Source organism: Erythrolamprus reginae, chromosome 12 (genome assembly GCF_031021105.1).
Source record: "Erythrolamprus reginae isolate rEryReg1 chromosome 12, rEryReg1.hap1, whole genome shotgun sequence".
Classification (NCBI taxonomy): Eukaryota; Metazoa; Chordata; class Lepidosauria; order Squamata; family Dipsadidae; genus Erythrolamprus; species Erythrolamprus reginae.
The window spans coordinates 25708869-25726892 of NC_091961.1; the positions used below are offsets into that span (position 1 = coordinate 25708869).

The 18024-nt window shown below is 42.6% G+C and overlaps 1 protein-coding gene across 3 annotated transcripts in view; it reads right to left on the reverse strand.

The window, feature by feature from the left end:
• Positions 1-1585: 1585 nt before the first annotated feature.
• SNX19 (sorting nexin 19) overlaps positions 1586-18024 on the reverse strand; it is a 60270-nt gene continuing 43831 nt past the window's right edge. The window contains exons 9-12 of one of the 3 annotated variants that reach the window (XM_070765165.1): positions 11961-12145; positions 5450-5537; positions 2465-2608; positions 1586-2188 (exon numbers count right to left, since the gene is read on the reverse strand). In XM_070765165.1, coding sequence (XP_070621266.1) covers positions 2473-2608; positions 5450-5537; positions 11961-12145 — 409 coding nt within the window. In that variant the 3' untranslated portion in view covers positions 1586-2188; positions 2465-2472. Of the gene's footprint in view, positions 2609-5449; positions 5538-11960; positions 12146-18024 lie in introns of all 3 variants that reach the window. The other 2 variants (XM_070765164.1, XM_070765166.1) reach the window with 2 other exon arrangements.

Below are 18024 nucleotides of genomic sequence, written 5' to 3' on the forward strand. Positions count from 1 at the left end.
AATAATAATAATAATAATAATAATTCCTTCTACAGTCTCATGAAAAAAGTTAGATGAAATAAGCCTTTCCCCCAGATTTAAACTACATAAAATAATTAATCGGGGATAGCGGGAATAAGAGAATTTTTAAATGTTCCAAAATAAAGGAATATTGAATTGTGAGAACTACATGTTCACTTGCATTGAAGATGATATTACGGGGGGGGGGGGGGGGGGTCCGTATTCAGAAAGCAATGTTTCTTTTTTACCCCACAAACACATTTCTGTGACCTTTGTTTAAGATAAAATATACTTCCTGAGCTCTCTAAAGGTCCAGGAGGTACTTTCAGCACTTGAAAAAATAAAGGTGTATACTTCACTAAGTCTTTTCTTTGCTTTGCAAAGGGTCTTAAACATCTTAAACTTTGAAGGACTTTGATCTCTCGCCTTGCTTCCGAATTCTTCAAAATTATTCACCGAGTACACCTCTTGACCATTTGATCCACAAGTATCTTGGGAACAGGAAGGAAAAAACCCGTTTGGTCAAGTGATATTGAACTTTAAAACAAAAATACTCGGCTTTGAAAAGAAGAGAGAAATAAAGGAACTTCTCGGAGGATAATTTTGCTCCAGTAATTCTCAACTTCAGCTGTAGAAGTACCAGAAGGTCAGAACTCAAGGTTGGATATTACGAGAAACCTTAATTTGTTTTAAACCACGATGGCTGGATTCACCTATTAATGCTAAATCGGTATTTGTAGTTTTAAAAACATCAAAATTTAGGTTCATACGTTAATTCAAAAATCAAAGGATCTATATTTTAGTTTCGTAAGATGTGTGAACAAACTCAACACAAGGAGTGAACGTTTGGAATTATCCTCTGCTCGATTTGTTTGTAGAAACAGGTACAGTGGTACCTCGACATACGAGTTTAATTGGTTCCAGACCCGAGCTCGTAAGTCGATCAACTCGCATCTCGAACGAATGCCTTTAGACTAACTGGAAGCAAGGAGATTCTTGCGCCACCTAGTGGAAGCTCGGCTCGTATCCCGAATTTGAGCTCGCGTGTCGAACAGAAATTTCGCTCGCGTCGCAGCTCGTAACTTGGAATACTCGCATGTGGAGCAGCTCGTATCTAGAGGTACTAGTGTATTTTTAAAATTAATTACTTATTTATTATTTATTTATTAGTTTTCTATGCTGCCCTGTTCCTCGGACTCATGGAGGCTCGCCACAAAGTGACACATAACATGTAGAAATATAAAATAAAAAATATAGTAAAACCCCAATTTCTTTAAAAAAACCAACCACTCGTATTCAAGCAGTCAGACATGAATTTATTCATCGGCCAAGGCTAGATGTTGGTCTGAGCAGCCCCAAGCCTGTTGGCAAAGATAGGTCTTTAGACTCTTGCGGAAGGTGGGAGTGTGAGGGCAGTGCAAATCTCTGGAGGGAGTTGGTTCCAAAGGGCTGGGGCTGCCACAGAGAAGGCTGCGACCCAGGATGGGAGACCTCTGACCTGGGATGACTGAGAATCTCGACAGACATCAAGTCTGGTGATTTTTGTATCTTTCCAAACATGTCAACAGAAAAATCACCCAAGAGGTAGCCAAACAACAACTTTAATTTTGACATGTATTCAATGCAGGGACTCCCTCACTTGCAAACATACTTAAATCTAGGCTGACAAACAAAGGAATATCTCTCTCCATTCTTAAGAACCCATGAAATACCTCCATAAACTCTTGATTGGAGACATTTATATATGGCTGAACTCGATTCATCCAATGTGCTTTGGCCTTTGTAGCAAGTCCATCGTAAAAAATGCAACCCATCCCAATGATCTAAATGAGTAACAGCATCCTAGATGGTTAAACAAATATAGCAATAAACTTCTTCAAAGCCAGCTGATGAACAGCAAAATGACTGAGTTTGGTTCTGTCACCTCTTCAGACACAAGTGACTTGAGCCAATTACATCAATTTTGGAACGCAATCAAACCTTCTTCACTTGGTGGTTCTAAAATTCCAGGAATACTGCTAAGTTCCAAGGACAAATACATGATGTACAGAATACAAAAACAAAACAAAACAGAGATTAAATTGTTGCTTGCTGCTCATTGGAATGGTTTTGTTGGGAAGGAGAAAAAACCCAGAGAGGTTGTATCATGGAATGCCCATGTAAGTACTTTTGGGAGCATCAAAACTTCCTGTAAATTAAAACAAAACATGCAGAAAGTAAAATTACACCTATCCAGGAATGTAGCTAAAGTCTGATCCAATTCTCCATATTATTCACATTTAAGAGGTTATTTCTTCTCATTTGAACTCTCTTGCAATTATTCCAGGCTCTTGAAGCAATGTGAATTTATTATGCAGCTCTGGAACATTTTTTATAGGAGCCACTGGGTCTCTACCATAAATCTATCTATTGGTTCTGGATCAGACCAACACTAATGTATCACGTGAATTAATGCCTGCCTCACAGTGTGAATTAACGTGTTGAAGTAGTAGCTCTCTCAGCAGATCCACAGACTGAAGTCATTATCGGCGTTGTTTGGGGTGCCTCCATCGGGGAATCGGGGATCAAAAACTCCATCAGGATGTCCATGAGGGAGTAAACGACGTGCCTGAAAAGAAAGGCAGGATTTTGAATCCAACGTGGCAGCAGATTCCAATATTCAAAGTGGTGAACACTCTAGTACAGTAGTACCTCTAGATACGAGTTTAATTCGTTCCAGAACGGAGCTCGTATGTCGAACAACTCGTATCTGGAACAAATGGCTTTAGACTTTGTTTTTCCCCTCCGAGATAACCAGAAGCAAGGATTCTTGCGCCACCTAGTGGAAGCTCGGTTTGTATCCCAAATTTGAGCTCGGGTGTCGAAAAGAAATTTCGCTCCCGTCGTGGCTCGTAACTTGGAATACTCGCATGTGGAGCAGCTCGTATCTAGAGGTGATGGCGAACCTATGGCACACGTGCCTCAGATGGCGTGTGGAGCCATATCCGAGGACTCCGCGAGGCGTAGCCTGAAATAACGGAGAGATCAGGCAGACATTCACGGCTGAGATAAAACTTGTTTTTATTTCAACCAGTAACTAACTGAACAACCAACTGCTGTAGAATTCAATTCAATTTATTAGATTTGTATGCCGACCCTCTCCGAAGACTCGGGGTGGCTCACAACAGTAATAAAAACAGTATAACAATGGAACAAATCTAATATATAAAAACCTCAACAATTAAAAACCATACAGAACATACACATCAAACATGAAATATAATAAGCCTGGGGGAGATGTCTTAGTTCCCCCATGCCTGGCGATTTAGGTGGGTCTTAAGTAGCTTGCGAAAGACAAGGAGGGTGGGGGCCGTTCTAATCTCCGGGGGAAGTTGATTCCAGAGGGCCGGGGCCGCCACAGAGAAGGCTCTTCCCCTGGGGCCTGCCAAACGACATTGTTTAGTCGATGGGACCAGGAGAAGGCCAACTCCATGGACCTCCATGGGACCGAGTTTGCGGAGAGGGGCGGCATATAAATCCAATAAACCTAAACCTAACCTAAACCTTATTGGCCGCTGGGATTCGTGCGGTAGAAGGCGGTTCCGGAGGTATTCTGGTCCAGTGCCATGTAGGGCTTTAAAGGTCATTACCAACACTTTGAATTGTGACCGGAAACTGATCGGCAGCCAGTGCAGGCCACAAAGTGTTGTAGAAACGTGGGCAAATCTAGGAAGCCCCACGATAGCTCTCGCGGCCGCGTTCTGCACGATCCGAAGTTTCCGAACACTTTTCAAAGGTAGCCCCATGTAGAGAGCGTTGCAGTAATCGAACCTCGAAGTGATAAGGGCATGAGCGACTGTGAGCAATGATCCCCCTGTCCAAATAGGGCCGCAACTGGTGCACCAGGCGAACCTGGGCAAAGCTCTTGTATATAGTAAAGCAATTCAAACTGACCAATGAACTGACCATCTTCAACAAAAACTAAGCAATGAAAGTCAAGTGACTCATGGGTGCCCTCTGTCTAGCTTACCGATATTACATTGCCCTATGTCAGCTCCAGTGCGCCTGCATGCGCTGGCCAGCTGATTTTCGGCCTTGCAGAAGGCCATTTTCATCCTCCCCAGGCTTCAGGAGGCTTCCCTGAAGTGTCTGGAGTACGAAAAATGGTCAAACCGGCAAATCATAAGTCTGTTTTTCCAAACTTCTGATTTGCCTGTTGGGCTGTGTTTCGCTTCAGGGAAGCCTGAGGGTGAAAAACAGCCCAAGGAGGATGTGAGCATGTGCAATGTGGCGCGCATGGGGGATTGTGTATCAGCACACGTGCACACTCCCATTTTGGGCGCGCAAGAAGAAAAAGATTAGCTATCACCGCTGTAATATTAGCAATGGCTTAGCGATGTGGTTTTGTTGAATAATAAGGTCAAGACATCATGAGGTTAAACCCATGTAAGTTTTCTTGGCAACAATATGGAGGACATTGCCTCTGTCATCTTCCACAATGGTTTTGGTTCCTTTATCCGAGGACTAAATCCAAGGAATAAATAGATCTCAAAGCGCTTTGCTTTTTCAAGATCGGCCAAAGCCTGCTAGATCCTGCCAACTGTTTATATGAGCCCTCGCTAATCTCATGCGCAATGAGATGTTAGGATTTTAACACATCATATTAACAGCCAGCGTCAAGCTGGGGAGTGTTATTTTATAGTGTCACTTTATTTAGACCGAGCAGAATCATTACGGGAAAAGAACTTACTGTCGAGAGAAAAATATGGAATGGCTTAAACAGGAATCCCTTCCTCTTTAGGTCTTTTATGTTATTCTATTCTATTCTAATTCTATTCCTAGAATTGAGAGGGACCTTGTAGGTCATCTTGTCCACCCGTCCACCCCACCCCCACTCAAGCAGGAGTCCCTTATTCCATTTTAGACAAATCCCCTCTTGAAAGTCTCCAGTGTTGGAGCATTCACCACCTCTGCAGACAAGCCGTTCCACTGGTTGATCGCTCTCACTGTCAGAAAGTTCCTCCTTATTTCCAGGTTGAATCTCTCCTTGTTTAGTTTCCATCCATTATTCCTTGACTTTCAAGTGCTTTGGAAAATAACTCAACCCTTCCTTGCTGTGGCAGCTCCTCAAGTATTGCAACACTGCTATCATGTCATCGGAGAGGGGTGGCATAGAAATCCAATTAATAAATTAATTAATACATGTCCCCCCGTGGTGCTTCTCTTCTTTAAACTGGCCATGCCCAGTTCTTGCAACCGCTTTTCGTATATTATAGTCTCCAGGATAACTCTTGACTGGAGTAAAAAGGTGGCAAATCACACACTTAGCGACCGCCTGGCTTATTGATGGCACTTTCCAGCCCCAATTTTGGTCTTAAGTTGAGGACTCCCTTTCTATTTTATTCGATGGCTCTGCCTGGTGTAAATATTGATTCGTTTTCCAATCTTGGTATCATACGGAGAAAGTTACCTGTTGATGCTTGGATGCTGCACGGATTCTAAGACGAGACTCCAGCTTTGCTGACATTTATTGACACCTAAGAATTCTTGGAGCGGGTCTGTGGGAATCGAGAGACTAGCATGAATTTACAAGAAAAACAGGGTAGCAGTGTAATGCAACACAGGGCATCCCAAAGTTGCTTTTTAAAGAGACAACTGGACTTCTTGTTTATCTTTGAGAACAAGAGAACAAACCCATCAGGACAAGATTCAGCGGTCCATCTGCATCTAAAACTTCAGATCGTGCAGAATGCAGCTGCGAGAGCTATCATGGGCATACCTAAATATGCCCATGTTACACCAACACTCCACAGTCTGCATTGGTTGCCGATCAATTTCCGGTCACAATTCAAAGTGTTAGTTATGACCTAAAAATCCCTTCATGGCATTGGACCAGAATATCTCCGGGACCGCCTTCTGCCGCACGAATCCCAGTGACCGATTAGGTCCCACAGAGTTGGCCTTCTCCAGGTCCCGTCTACTAAACAATGTCGTTTGGCGGGTCCCTTCTCTGTGGCGGCCCCGACCCTCTGGAACCAGCTCCCCCCTGAGATTAGAACTGCCCCCACCCTCCTTGCCTTTCGTAAACTCCTTAAAACCCACCTCTGCCGTCAGGCATGGGGGAATTGAGATATCTCCCCCGGGCCTATACAATTCATGTATGGTATGTTTGTGTGTATGTCTGCTTTAATAACGGGTTTTTTAAAAAAGTTTTTAAATTATTAGATTTGTCTTGAATTGTTTTATTGTTGTTGTGAGCCGCCCCGAGTCTACGGAGAGGGGCAGCATACAAATCAAATGAATGAATGAATGAATGAATGAATGAATGACAAAGCCCACTCTTTTGAAGACAGAAAAGTCCACATTTTGGACAGAGAGGAACACTGGTTTGAAAGAGGGGTCAAAGAGGCCAACTAGGTCAAAATTGAACAGCCAACTCTCAACAGAGGGGGAGGGATACAGTCAGTATTTGGTTGCTACCCGGAACGGGCAATACTGCGTTATTGGTAATAAAAATGGAACTGTGTGCATAGCTCTGTGTCGCCTGCATGCGCACATGTCCCAGTGAGATTTAGCTTCTGCGCATGCACAGGAAGCAAAATCTTGCGAGGAGCACATGTGCGTGTTAGATTACAGCAATTTCTGCCATATGAGTTCCAGCGACCAGTTAGGTCCCACAAAGTTGGCCTTCTCCAGGTCCCGTCAACTAGACAATGTCACTTGGCGGGGCCCAGAGGAAGAGCCTTCTCTGTGGGGGCCCCGGCCTCTGAAATCAGCTCCCCACAGAGATTTGCATTGCCCCCATCCTTGCCTTCCACAAGAATCCGAAGATTCATTTATGCCGCCAGTCTTGGGGGGGATTAGACCTTAGCCCCTCGGCCAACTAATGATTGTATGGTTGTTGTGCGAATGGGTGTGACTGATTTTAATATAACTCGGGATTTTATGTGATTTTAATTAATTGGATTTAACTTATTGTAACCTATTGTTCTAAGCCGCCCTGAGTCCCTGGAGAGGGGTGGTATATAAATCCAATTAATAAAATAAACAAAATATTTTTTTTGCTTCTGTGCATACGCGGAAGCAAAAAAATTGCAAAAAAGGTGCACCTGTGCACATCGGTGACCCAAAGCTGCGCATGCATCATGGTAGTAGTGGCGTTAAGTAGCAACCCCCGCCTGTTCATCTCTGTTATGTCCCAGCACTTTGAATTGTCTAGCATGTCTATCTATTAGATTTGTATGCCGCCCCTCTCCGTAGACTCATGGCGGCTCACAGCACAATAAAAACAGTTCCTGACAAATCTAATAATTTACAATTTAAAATTTAAAATAGTTAAAAAAACCCATTTTTAAGCAGACAAACCTACAAACATACCATACATAAATTATATAGGCCCGGGGGAGATATCTCAGTCCCCCCATGCCTGACGACAAAGGTGGGTTTTAAGGAGTTTGCGAAAGGCAAGGAGGGTAGGGGCAGTTCTAATCTCTGGGGGGAGCTGGTTCCAGAGAGTCGGGGCCGCCACAGAGAAGGCTCTTCCCCTGAGGACACAGATAAACCTCCAGGTGGCCTCAATGACTCTCTCAAAAGAAAGCAAATGACCAGCTGTCTTCCATTCCCCCACCATCCAGTCAGAGCTGAAGAAACGTCTTGGATGATGTTATATATCACAATCGGAACTCTGAAATAACTCTCTATTGACTTAACAAGGAATTAATGAGCAGGCACGAACTAGAACTGAACAGCAAAGCAGAAACTGAATAAAAACACCTCAGCCACGCCTGGCATCTTTTTATATTGTCTGTCAGGCACGGCAGCCAATCCGGGCTCCAGAAACTCCCGCTCCCAGAACTGGCCAATCAGGAGCAACCCCGGCTGTTGCTAAGGTTGCAACAGATGAAAAGCGAAACGTCTTCAAAGAAAAACCACAAAGTCCAGTTGCCTCATAAAAAAAAAAAAGCACCTTTGGGACAACCAAGATCTGAGCAGCTGAGAATCCCACAGACAAACACATATTTAGGGAAAATATCCCTGTTTTGACATCAATGATTAATTCTGCTTTCTCCAGAACAGAGCCTATGTTATGGAACAAGCCGTTCTTTGCTTATTTAGGGTTTTAGGAAGAGATTCAAAGCACAATTTTTAACCAGGCCTTTTAATGTTTTGGAACGTCGAGGTTTTATGTTTGTTTCTTTTTGTGATTTTTCTTTTCATGTTTTTTCTTTCCAAAAGTGTGTCGTGTACAGCAGTGATTTTCAACCTTTTTTGAGCCGCGGCACATTTTTTACATTTACGAAACCCTGGGGCACATTGAACGGGGGGAGGGTGGGGGCTAAAAAAAGTTTGGACAAAAAAATTATCTCTCTCTCTTCCTCCCTTTTGCTCTATTTCTCTCTCCTTCCTTCTTTCTCTCTCCATCCCTCCTTCTTTCTCTTCCTTCCTTCCTCTCTTTTTTTGCTCACTTTCTCTCTCCCTCCCTACCTCCATCTGTCTTTCTCTCTCTCTCCTTCCCTCCCTCTCTTTCTCTCTCTCTTGCTTACTTTCTCTTGTTCTCTCTCTCTCTCTCTTGCTTTCTCTCTCTTGTTCTCTTTCTCTCTCACACTCTTTCTTGCTTTCTTTCTCTCGCTCTCTCTTGCTTTCTTTCTCTCTTGCTTTCTTTCTCTCTCTGAGCTTCGCGGAACACCTGACCATGTCTCACGGCACACTAGTGTGCCGTGGCACACTGGTTGAAAAACACTGGTGTACAGTATGTCTTTTCAACATAAAAGCAAATAAAAACTTTTAAAAAAATGTTTAGAGATGCAGAAACTGACAGGACACCTCCTGTATCAGAGTATGCAGTTTTCAAATCAAGCGCTTCCTTTGATGGGCATGATTATGGTTTATTATTATTATTATTATTATTATTATTATTATTATTATTATTATTAGCATGCTGGTTTTAAAAAAAATTATAGGGATGAAACATAGCCAAGAAAGAAGCCCATTTGGGAGCAATTTCGCATGTTGTTGTTGTTGTTGTTGTTGTTGTTATTATTATTATTATTATTATTATTATTATTATTATTATTATTATTATTATTTATTGGACTTGTATGCCGCCCCTCTCTGCAGACTCGGGGCGGCTAACAACAGTGGTAAAACAACACGAACAATCCAATTAATAAAAACAACTAAAAACCCTTATTATAAAAAAAACCCCAAACATACACACAAACATACCATGCATAACTTGTAGTAGCCTAGGGGGAAAGGATAACCTAACTCCCCCATGCCTGGCGACAAAGGTGGGTCTTAAGTAATTTGCGAAAGACAAGGAGGGTGGGGGCCGTTCTAATCTCTGGGGGGAGTTGGTTCCAGAGGGCCAGGGCCGCCACAGAGAAGGCTCTTCCCCTGGGCCCCGCCAAATGACATTGTTATAATGGATGATAGGTTTTCTATTTATTTTATTTATTTATTTGTTGGATTTGTATGCCGCCCCTCTCTGTAGACTAGGGACGGCTAACAACAATGATAAAAAACAACATGTAACAATCCAATTAATAAAACAACTAAAAAACCCTTATTATAAAACCAAACATACACACAAACATACCGTACATAACTTGTAATGGCCTTGGGGGAAGGAATATCTTAATTCCCCCTGCCTGGCGGCTTATTATTATTATTATTATTATTATTATTATTATTAATTAGATTTGTATGCCGCCCCTCTCCGCAGACTCGGAGTGAGTCTTGAGTAGTGAGTCTTAAGTAGTTTACGAAAGACAGGGTGGGTGGGGGCAGTTCTAATCTCTGGGGGGGAGTTGGTTCAGTTCTGTTTGTCTTCTAAGTTAAGGTGGGTTAGTTTTTGGGAGATTGCCTAGATGACGAAAGAGTCTCTAGAACAGAGGTCTTCAAACTTGGTAACTTTAAGTCTTGCGGACTTCAATTCCCAGAATTCCTTAGCCAGCAAAGCTGGCTGGAGGATTCTGGAAACTGAAGTCCACAAGTCTTAAAGTTGCCATGTTTGAGGACCCCTGCTCTAGAAGAATAGATAATTCTGTATTGAGATAATAAGCTGTATTGAGATACTCTCCCGCAGAAGATAATATTTGGTGCTCTCTGAGCTTGGTGGGGTTTTTGCAGAAGTTTCGTGACCCCTACTAGGTAACGTCATCAATGCTCTATTAAGGTGATTTTTCAAGAGGCAATTGGACTTTCTGGTTTTTCTTTGAATACATTTTACTTCTTGTCCAATAATAATTATTATTATTCACTCCTTTTGCCAGCCGTAGCACCCATTTTTGCGCTGCTGGGATTCCCCTGAGGCTCCCCTCCATGGGAAACCCCACCTCCGGACTTCTGCGTTTTTGCGATGCTGCAGGGGAATCCCAGCATTGCAAAAACAGGCGCTTCGTGGCAACGGAAGTCTGGAGGTGGGGTTTCCCAGCAAAAGGAGTATCAGTGAAATTGCAGCATCGCAAAAACACCAAAGTCCTCGAAACCCCACCTCCGGACCTCTGTGTTTTTGTGATGCTGTGATTTCACTGAGGCTCCCCTTGCTGGGGAACCCCACCTCCGGACTTCCGTTACCAGCGAAGCGCCCGTTTTTGCGCTGCTGGATTCCCCTGCTGGGATTCCCCTGCAGCATCACAAAAACACGGAAGTCCGGAGGTGGGGTTTCCCATGGAGGGGAGCCTCAGGGGAATCCCAGCAGTGCAAAAACTGGTGCTTTGCTGGCAACGGAAGTCCAGAGGTGGGGCATCCCAGCGGCGGTGGTGGGTTTGTAAGGTGAAAATAGTTTATAAGAAGAGGCAAAAAAAATCTTAAACCCCGGGTTTGTATCTCGAAAAGTTTGTATGACGAGGCGTTTGTAAGACGAGGTATCACTGCATTTGTAAGAAAACTACCAAACTGAAGAGAGCACCAAGGACCCCAAGCTACACATTTTCTTCTCCTCCACTTCCTCTCCTCCTACCTGTATGGTTGAGAATCTCCATAGACACATACGGTAGTTCTATAATTGTTTATTTTAGCTTGCAAGTCTGACTATAGACTGTTCAAAAAAAAAAATACAAAATCAAGGGAACACTCAAAGAACACATCCTAGATCTGAATGAATGAAATATTCTCATTGAATACTTTGTTCTGTACAAAGTACAGAATGTGCACAACAGCATGTGAAATGGATTGTCCATCAGTGTGGCTTCCTAAGTGGACACTTTGATTTCACAGGAGTTTGATTTACTGGGAGTTATATTGTGTTGTTTAAGGGTTCCCTTTATTTTTTTGAGCAGTGTATTTTTCTCCCACTCCCCACAAACTTGGGGAAAAGCCAGATCGTGTCTCTTAGAAACATAGAAATATAGAAGTCTGACAGCAGAAAAAGACCTCATGGTCCATCTAGTCTGCCCTTATACTATTTTCTGTATTTTATCTTAGGATGGATCTGTGTTTATCCCAGGCATGTTTAAAATTCAGTTACTGTGGATTTACCAACCACGTCTGTTGGAAGTTTGTTCCAAGGATCTACTACTCTTTCAGTAAAATAATATTTTCTCATGTTGCTTTTGATCTTACCCCCAACTAACTTCAGATTGTGTCCCCTTGTTCTTGTGTTCACTTTCCTATTAAAAACACTTCCCTCCTGGACCTTATTTAACCCTTTAATATATTTAAATGTTTCGATCATGTCCCCCCTTTTCCTTCTGTCCTCCAGACTATACAGATTGAGTTTATTAAGTATTTCCTGATACGTTTTATGCTTAAGACCTTCCACCATTCTTGTAGCCCGTCTTTGGACCCGTTCAATTTTGTCAATATCTTTTTGTAGGCGAGGTCTCCAGAACTGAACACAGTCTTCCTCAAACTACCACCTTTCACAGGGATCAGGGAATGGCTTTAGCATTGTCCCTCCAGGACATTCCCACGGCTATCGACAAGGAGAAAAACCTTGTAGGGGTTTGGGTTAGGATTCGGGTTTGGGCTTCACCCACCAGGCAGTATTGTCATGAGAATCTGCAGGGCCTGTTCCTTAGCCTGAGTCTTCTGCTCTTCCGTCCTGACTGGTTTGGGCAACCTGGGCAAGACTCCGCCAGGCCAAATGGACTCCTGGAGCAGCCGAAGGTATTGCACCCAGTATTGGATGCAGGTCAAGTTGTCTACTTCGATTTCCACCCACCTGCAGGAGGAAAGAAAATACAAATAAGTACAGTGATACCTTGTCTTACAACCTTAATTGGTTCCGGGACAAGGTTCTTAAGGTGAAAAGTTTGTAAGATGAAACAATGTTTCCCATAGGAATCAATGGAAAAGCGATTAATGTGTGCAAGCCCAAAATTCACCTCTTTTGCCAGCCGAAGCACCCGTTTTTGCGCTGCTGGGATTACCCTGAGGCTCCCCTCCCACCTCCGGACCTCTGTGTTTTTGCGATGCTGCGATTTCACTGAGGCTCCCCTCGCTGGGAAACCCCACCTCCGGACTTCCGTTGCCAGCGAAGCGCCCGTTTTTCACGCTGCAGGGATTCCCCTGCAGCATCACAAAAACACGGAAGTCTGGAGGTGGGGTTTCCCATGGAGGGGAGCCTCAGGGGAATCCCAGGAGCGCAAAAATGGGTGCTTTGCTGGCAATGGAAGTCCGGAGACGGGGCATCCCAACAGCGGTGGTGGGTTTGTAAGGTGAAAATAGTTTGTAAGAAGAGGCAAAAAAATCTTAAACCTCGGGTTTGTATCTCGAAAAGTTTGTATGACGAGGCGTTTGTAAGATGAGGTATCACTGTACATGAGTCCATAGGAGGACTGACTTTGGAGGTGCGTGAGAAAGTATTTTTGGAGAAACCTGACAAGCAAAAAAAAGATTGTGTCTATAAAAAGAGAAGTCAGCCCCCATCCTCCCTTCAGTCATGCCTCGTTCTCTTTTTGATGGCCACACTGGATTTGAGCAATTTTGAACCAGACGGCCCTGAGATAAAAAAAACAAAGGGTAGCAAAGCAGTATTTTAAACTTCTAGTGGCATGCCGTCAATCAATCTATCAATCAATTTTGATCTACCCAAACTTGATGACCTTTTGACAATGCTTCACGAAAAGTATTTATAATGCAAAAATAGTGAAAGCATGGGGTATAAATAAACAAAATCATGAATCCTAAGTATAACGAAGCTAAGGGAGACAAGCCAAAACAATGAAATAACAAGGGTGGCCAGCAGTTAATGGGTAAAACGAGGAGCCAAATTTGTTGGGGGAAAGATGTTAACTCTGTAAGCCACTTAGAGAAGGCTGTAAAGCATTGTAAATCAGAATATAGGTCTAAGTGCTAATGCCATCTATCTATCTATCTATCTATCTATCTATCTATCTATCTATCTATCTATCTATCATCTATCTATCTATCATCTATCTATCTATCATCTATCTATCTATCTATCTATCATCTATCTATCTATCTATCATCTATCTATCTATCTATCATCTATCTATCTATCATCTATCTATCTATCTATCTATCATCTATCTATCTATCATCTATCTATCTATCTATCTATCTATCATCTATCTATCTATCTATCTATCTATCTATCATCTATCTATCATCTATCTATCTATCTATCTATCTATCATCTATCTATCTATCTATCTATCTATCTATCTATCTATCTATCTATCTATCTATCTATCTATCTATCTATCATCTATCTATCTATCATCTATCTATCTATCTATCTATCTATCATCTATCTATCTATCTATCTATCATCTATCTATCTATCTATCATCTATCTATCATCTATCTATCTATCATCTATCTTTCTATCTATCTATCTATCTATCTATCTATCTATCTATCATCTATCTATCATCTATCTATCTATCATCTATCTATCTATCTATCTATCTATCTATCTATCATCTTTCTTTCTATCTATCTATCTATCTATCTATCTATCTATCTGTCATCTATCTATCTATCTACCTACCTACCTACCTACCTACCTACCTAGCAATAGAAAGAAGTCAATATAATCTCTAAAAACTAACCCCAATAAAACCCATTTATATAAAAGCCAGTCAAATCTAATGTATGCACACCATTCATAAAATAAAATTTGGCCATGAAAGAGGGACAATTCATGGCCCCAGGCCTGCCGGCAAAGCCAGGTCTTTGTGGTCTTGCAGAAGGCCAGTAGGGTGGGAGCAGTACGGACATCGGGGGGGGGGGGGTAGTTGGTTCCATAGAGCCGGGGCAACCACAGAAAAGGCCTTTCCCCGCGGACCCGCCGGCCTACATTGTTTAGTCAAGACTCAGCTGTGGGTCCAGGAGGATGCCCAAATTGCGGACCCTATCTGAGGGGGACAGTGTCCCCCCGCCCCCCAGAACAATGGACAGACAGATCGAGGAGTCCTTAGGAGGAAATGGCCACAGCCACTCGGTCTTGTCTGGGTTGAGCTTGAGCTTGTTGGCCCCCTTCCAGATCCTTTGGCCCCCATTCAGAATCCTAGAACGGTTCTGAAGCCTGGGGAGAGCAAAAAAAAAAAAGGGACTTCCGGTCCAACAGGAAGTCGGCAAACGAGGCGAAAATATCCCCCCAAAAGAGGAAGTTATTAAGAAAATATTAGATTGCGCTGAAATGGATATGATGACAAGACGGTTAAAAGATCAAGAAGAAACAGAATTCTATGAGATATGGAACAAAGTGTACATATGGATAAACAAGAAGAAATACTAAAAGTAAAAATAAACAAACAAATAAATAAGAAAATTGTATTAGTAGAGATATGATTTAAGTGTCATGTTAGAATGAGTAGGGATATGATTTAAGAGTTATGTTAGAATTAGTTTATGTATGAAGATTTATTATAAAACGTTAAACAAATTTCTTCTTTTCATTTAGTAATAAGTCAATTTTAAGCTTTTTTAAATGTATTCTTTTTTCTGTATTGAAATTTTACTTCTAGAATAAGCGGGGAAGATACAACCCCACTTTTATGTTAAATGTATGTTTGTCGATTTTGTCCATTTTAAGAAAATTAATAAAATTTATTGGAAAAAAAAAAGGAAGTCGGCAAACGGAAGGTTTCTGGCCTCTGAGGGACCTCCAGGGGGATGGGGAAGGCCATTTTCGCCCTGCCCAGGCTCCTAGAAAGGCTATGGAGCCTGGGGAGAGTTAAAATTCCACACCCCTTCCGGAGGCTGGAAACAGTCTGTTTCCCAACTCCCAGTGGGTCCAGAAGGCCCGAAAATCAATTGGCTAGCGCACGCATGCGCACCTGAACTGAGCTCGCATGCCAACTGATATGGCTCCATGTACCACTTGTGGTACACGTGCCATAGATCCACCATCACTACCGTACAGCATCCCTCCACGCTAATTTCCACAATATTAATTAATTAATAATAATAATAATAATAATAATAATTTATTAGATTTGTATGCCGCCCCTCTCCGAAGACTCGGGGCGGCTCACAACAACGATAAAAACAATATTATAATGGCACAAACCTAATATTAAAAAAAACTAAAAACCCTCTCATAATTAAAAACCAAACAGCACATACATACCAAACATAAATTATAATAAGCCTGGGGGAAAGGTGTCTCAAATCCCCCATGCCTGGCGGTATAGGTGGGTCTTAAGTAGTTTACGGAAGACAAGGAGGGTGGGAGCAGTTCTAATCTCCGGGGGGAGTTGATTCCAGAGGGCCGGGGCCGCCACAGAGAAGGCTCTTCCCCTGGGGCCCGCCAGACAACATTGTTTAGTCGATGGGACCTGGAGAAGGCCAACTCTGTGGGACCTTATCGGCCCCTGGGATTCGTGCGGTAGCAGGCGGTTCTGGAGGTATTCTGGTCCAATGCCATTCTGGTCTAATTCCTGTCTTTTGACTCCGGCTGGAAAAAAACTGGGAGCTAGCAGCCCTGGCCAGAGTCATAAAACGCAGCAGCCGAACGAGTTGCTAAGTGTTTTTCAAGGGAGAAAAATACAAGCACTCCCCAAATTAAACAGCCTATAAATCAGTATATATGAAGGGCCTTTCAAGAGAACCAGCCAGGATTTGCAGAGAACTGCCCAATATTTTTACGTGAATTGCTCCTGTCTTTTGTTTGCCCTGTCGACGTTTACAACGGTATAAACCATTGAACATTGTGTCCTGTGCCCTGGCGGGAAGACAGGGCATCGGAGCGTGTGTTTAGAAGATCTCCAATGTTTTGTGATCCCAAAAGTGGAGGGCGAAAGGTTCAGGGATGGCTTTGCCAGTTTAGATGGAAGAAAGGACACACGCCTTACCCCTGAAATCTATTTCCCCCTTCGGTTAAAGGGAATCCAGAGCCAACAAGCAACTGACTTTAGAGGCAATTGGGTTTTCTGGTTTTACTTTGAAGACGTTTCGCTTCTCGTCCAAGAACCTTCTTCAGCTCTTGAAGAATTGAGCTGAAGAATATTGAGCGGATGAAGTTGAAAGTTTTTAAAATGATGTTGGATAAACATCTGTCTGAAGTAATGCAGGGTTGTTGTTCTTCTTCTTCTTCTTCTTCTTCTTCTTCTTCTTCTTCTTCTTCTTCTTCTTCTTCCTCCTCCTCCTCCTCTTCCTTCTCCTCCTCCTCCTCATTATTATTATTACTATTACTACTACTACTACATCCTGGACACAAATTGTTTCAACTCCTACCCTCAAAACGTCGCTACAGAGCACTGCACACCAAGACAACTAGACACAAGAACAGTTTTTCCCCGAACGCCATCGCTCTGCTAAACAAATAATTCCCTCAACACTGTCAGACTTTCTACTAAATCTGCACTTCTATTCTACTAGTTTTTGTCATCATTCCTATCACCCATTTCCTCCCATGTTGACTGTATGACTGTAACTTGTTGCTTATATCCTAAGATTTTTATTAATATTGCTTCTTCATTGCTTATTTGACCCCTATGACAATCATTAAGTGTTGTACCACATGATTCCTGACAAATGTATATTTTATTTTATGTACGCTGAGAGCATCTGCACAAAGACAAATTCCTTGTGTGTCCAATCACACTTGGCCAATAAAAATTCTATTCTATTCTATTGCAAATCAGCAGAGATGACTTGTTAAATGATGCAATAGGATATCAAATGTTTTGGGGACTTAGTTTAAGTTTTATTAGATTTGTATGCCGCCCCTCTCCGAAGACTCGGGGCGTCTCACAACAACAGCAATACAATATACAAAGGACAAATCCAATATAAGTTAAAAGCAATTTAAAACCCATAAATATTGAAAAAACGATCATTACTACACAATCGTACACTAATACAAAGAGGCCACTACTTTTGAAAAATCTTTGGTATTGAAAACCCAGGGATTTTGATTAGAATACAGAGTAACGGAGTTGTGAAAGAGACTTTAGAGGTCTTGTAGTCCAAACCCCTGCTTGAGCAGAAGACCCTTACACCAGTGATGGCAAATCTTCTTTTGCGTATGCAATAATGTGCCCACATTCACAATGCAATGCCATCCCCTTACGAATGTGCTCTGCTGCTACTCCTGCACATGCACTCGGGCCTCACTGAACTACTAAGCCTCCAGACTACTGGTAGGCCCATTGGGCTGTTTTTCGCCACCCACAGATTCTAGAGGCTTTCCTGAAGTCTGTGGAGGGCAAAACACAGCCCAACGGGCCTACCGGAAGTTCATTTCCAAACTTCCGGTAGGCCCGCTGGGTCTGTTTTTCTCCATCCACAGGCCCCGGAGGCTTTTCTGGGAGGGTGGGTGAAAATGGCTTTCCCATGCCCTCTGGAAGGCCGAAAATCAGCTGGCCAGCATGCTGAAGCTGACACGGGGCAACATCTTGCGTGCCCTCAGATATGCTCCCATAGGTTCGCCATCACAGCCCTATACCCTTCTGGACAAATGGCTGGTCAGTTTCTTTTTGAAAAATTTATTATTTATTTATTATTTATTTATTCAATTTTTATGCCGCCCTTCTCCTTAGACTCAGGGCGGCTTACAACATGTTAGCAATAGCACTTTTTAACAGAGCCAGCACATTGCCCCCACAATCCGGGTCCTCATTTGACCCA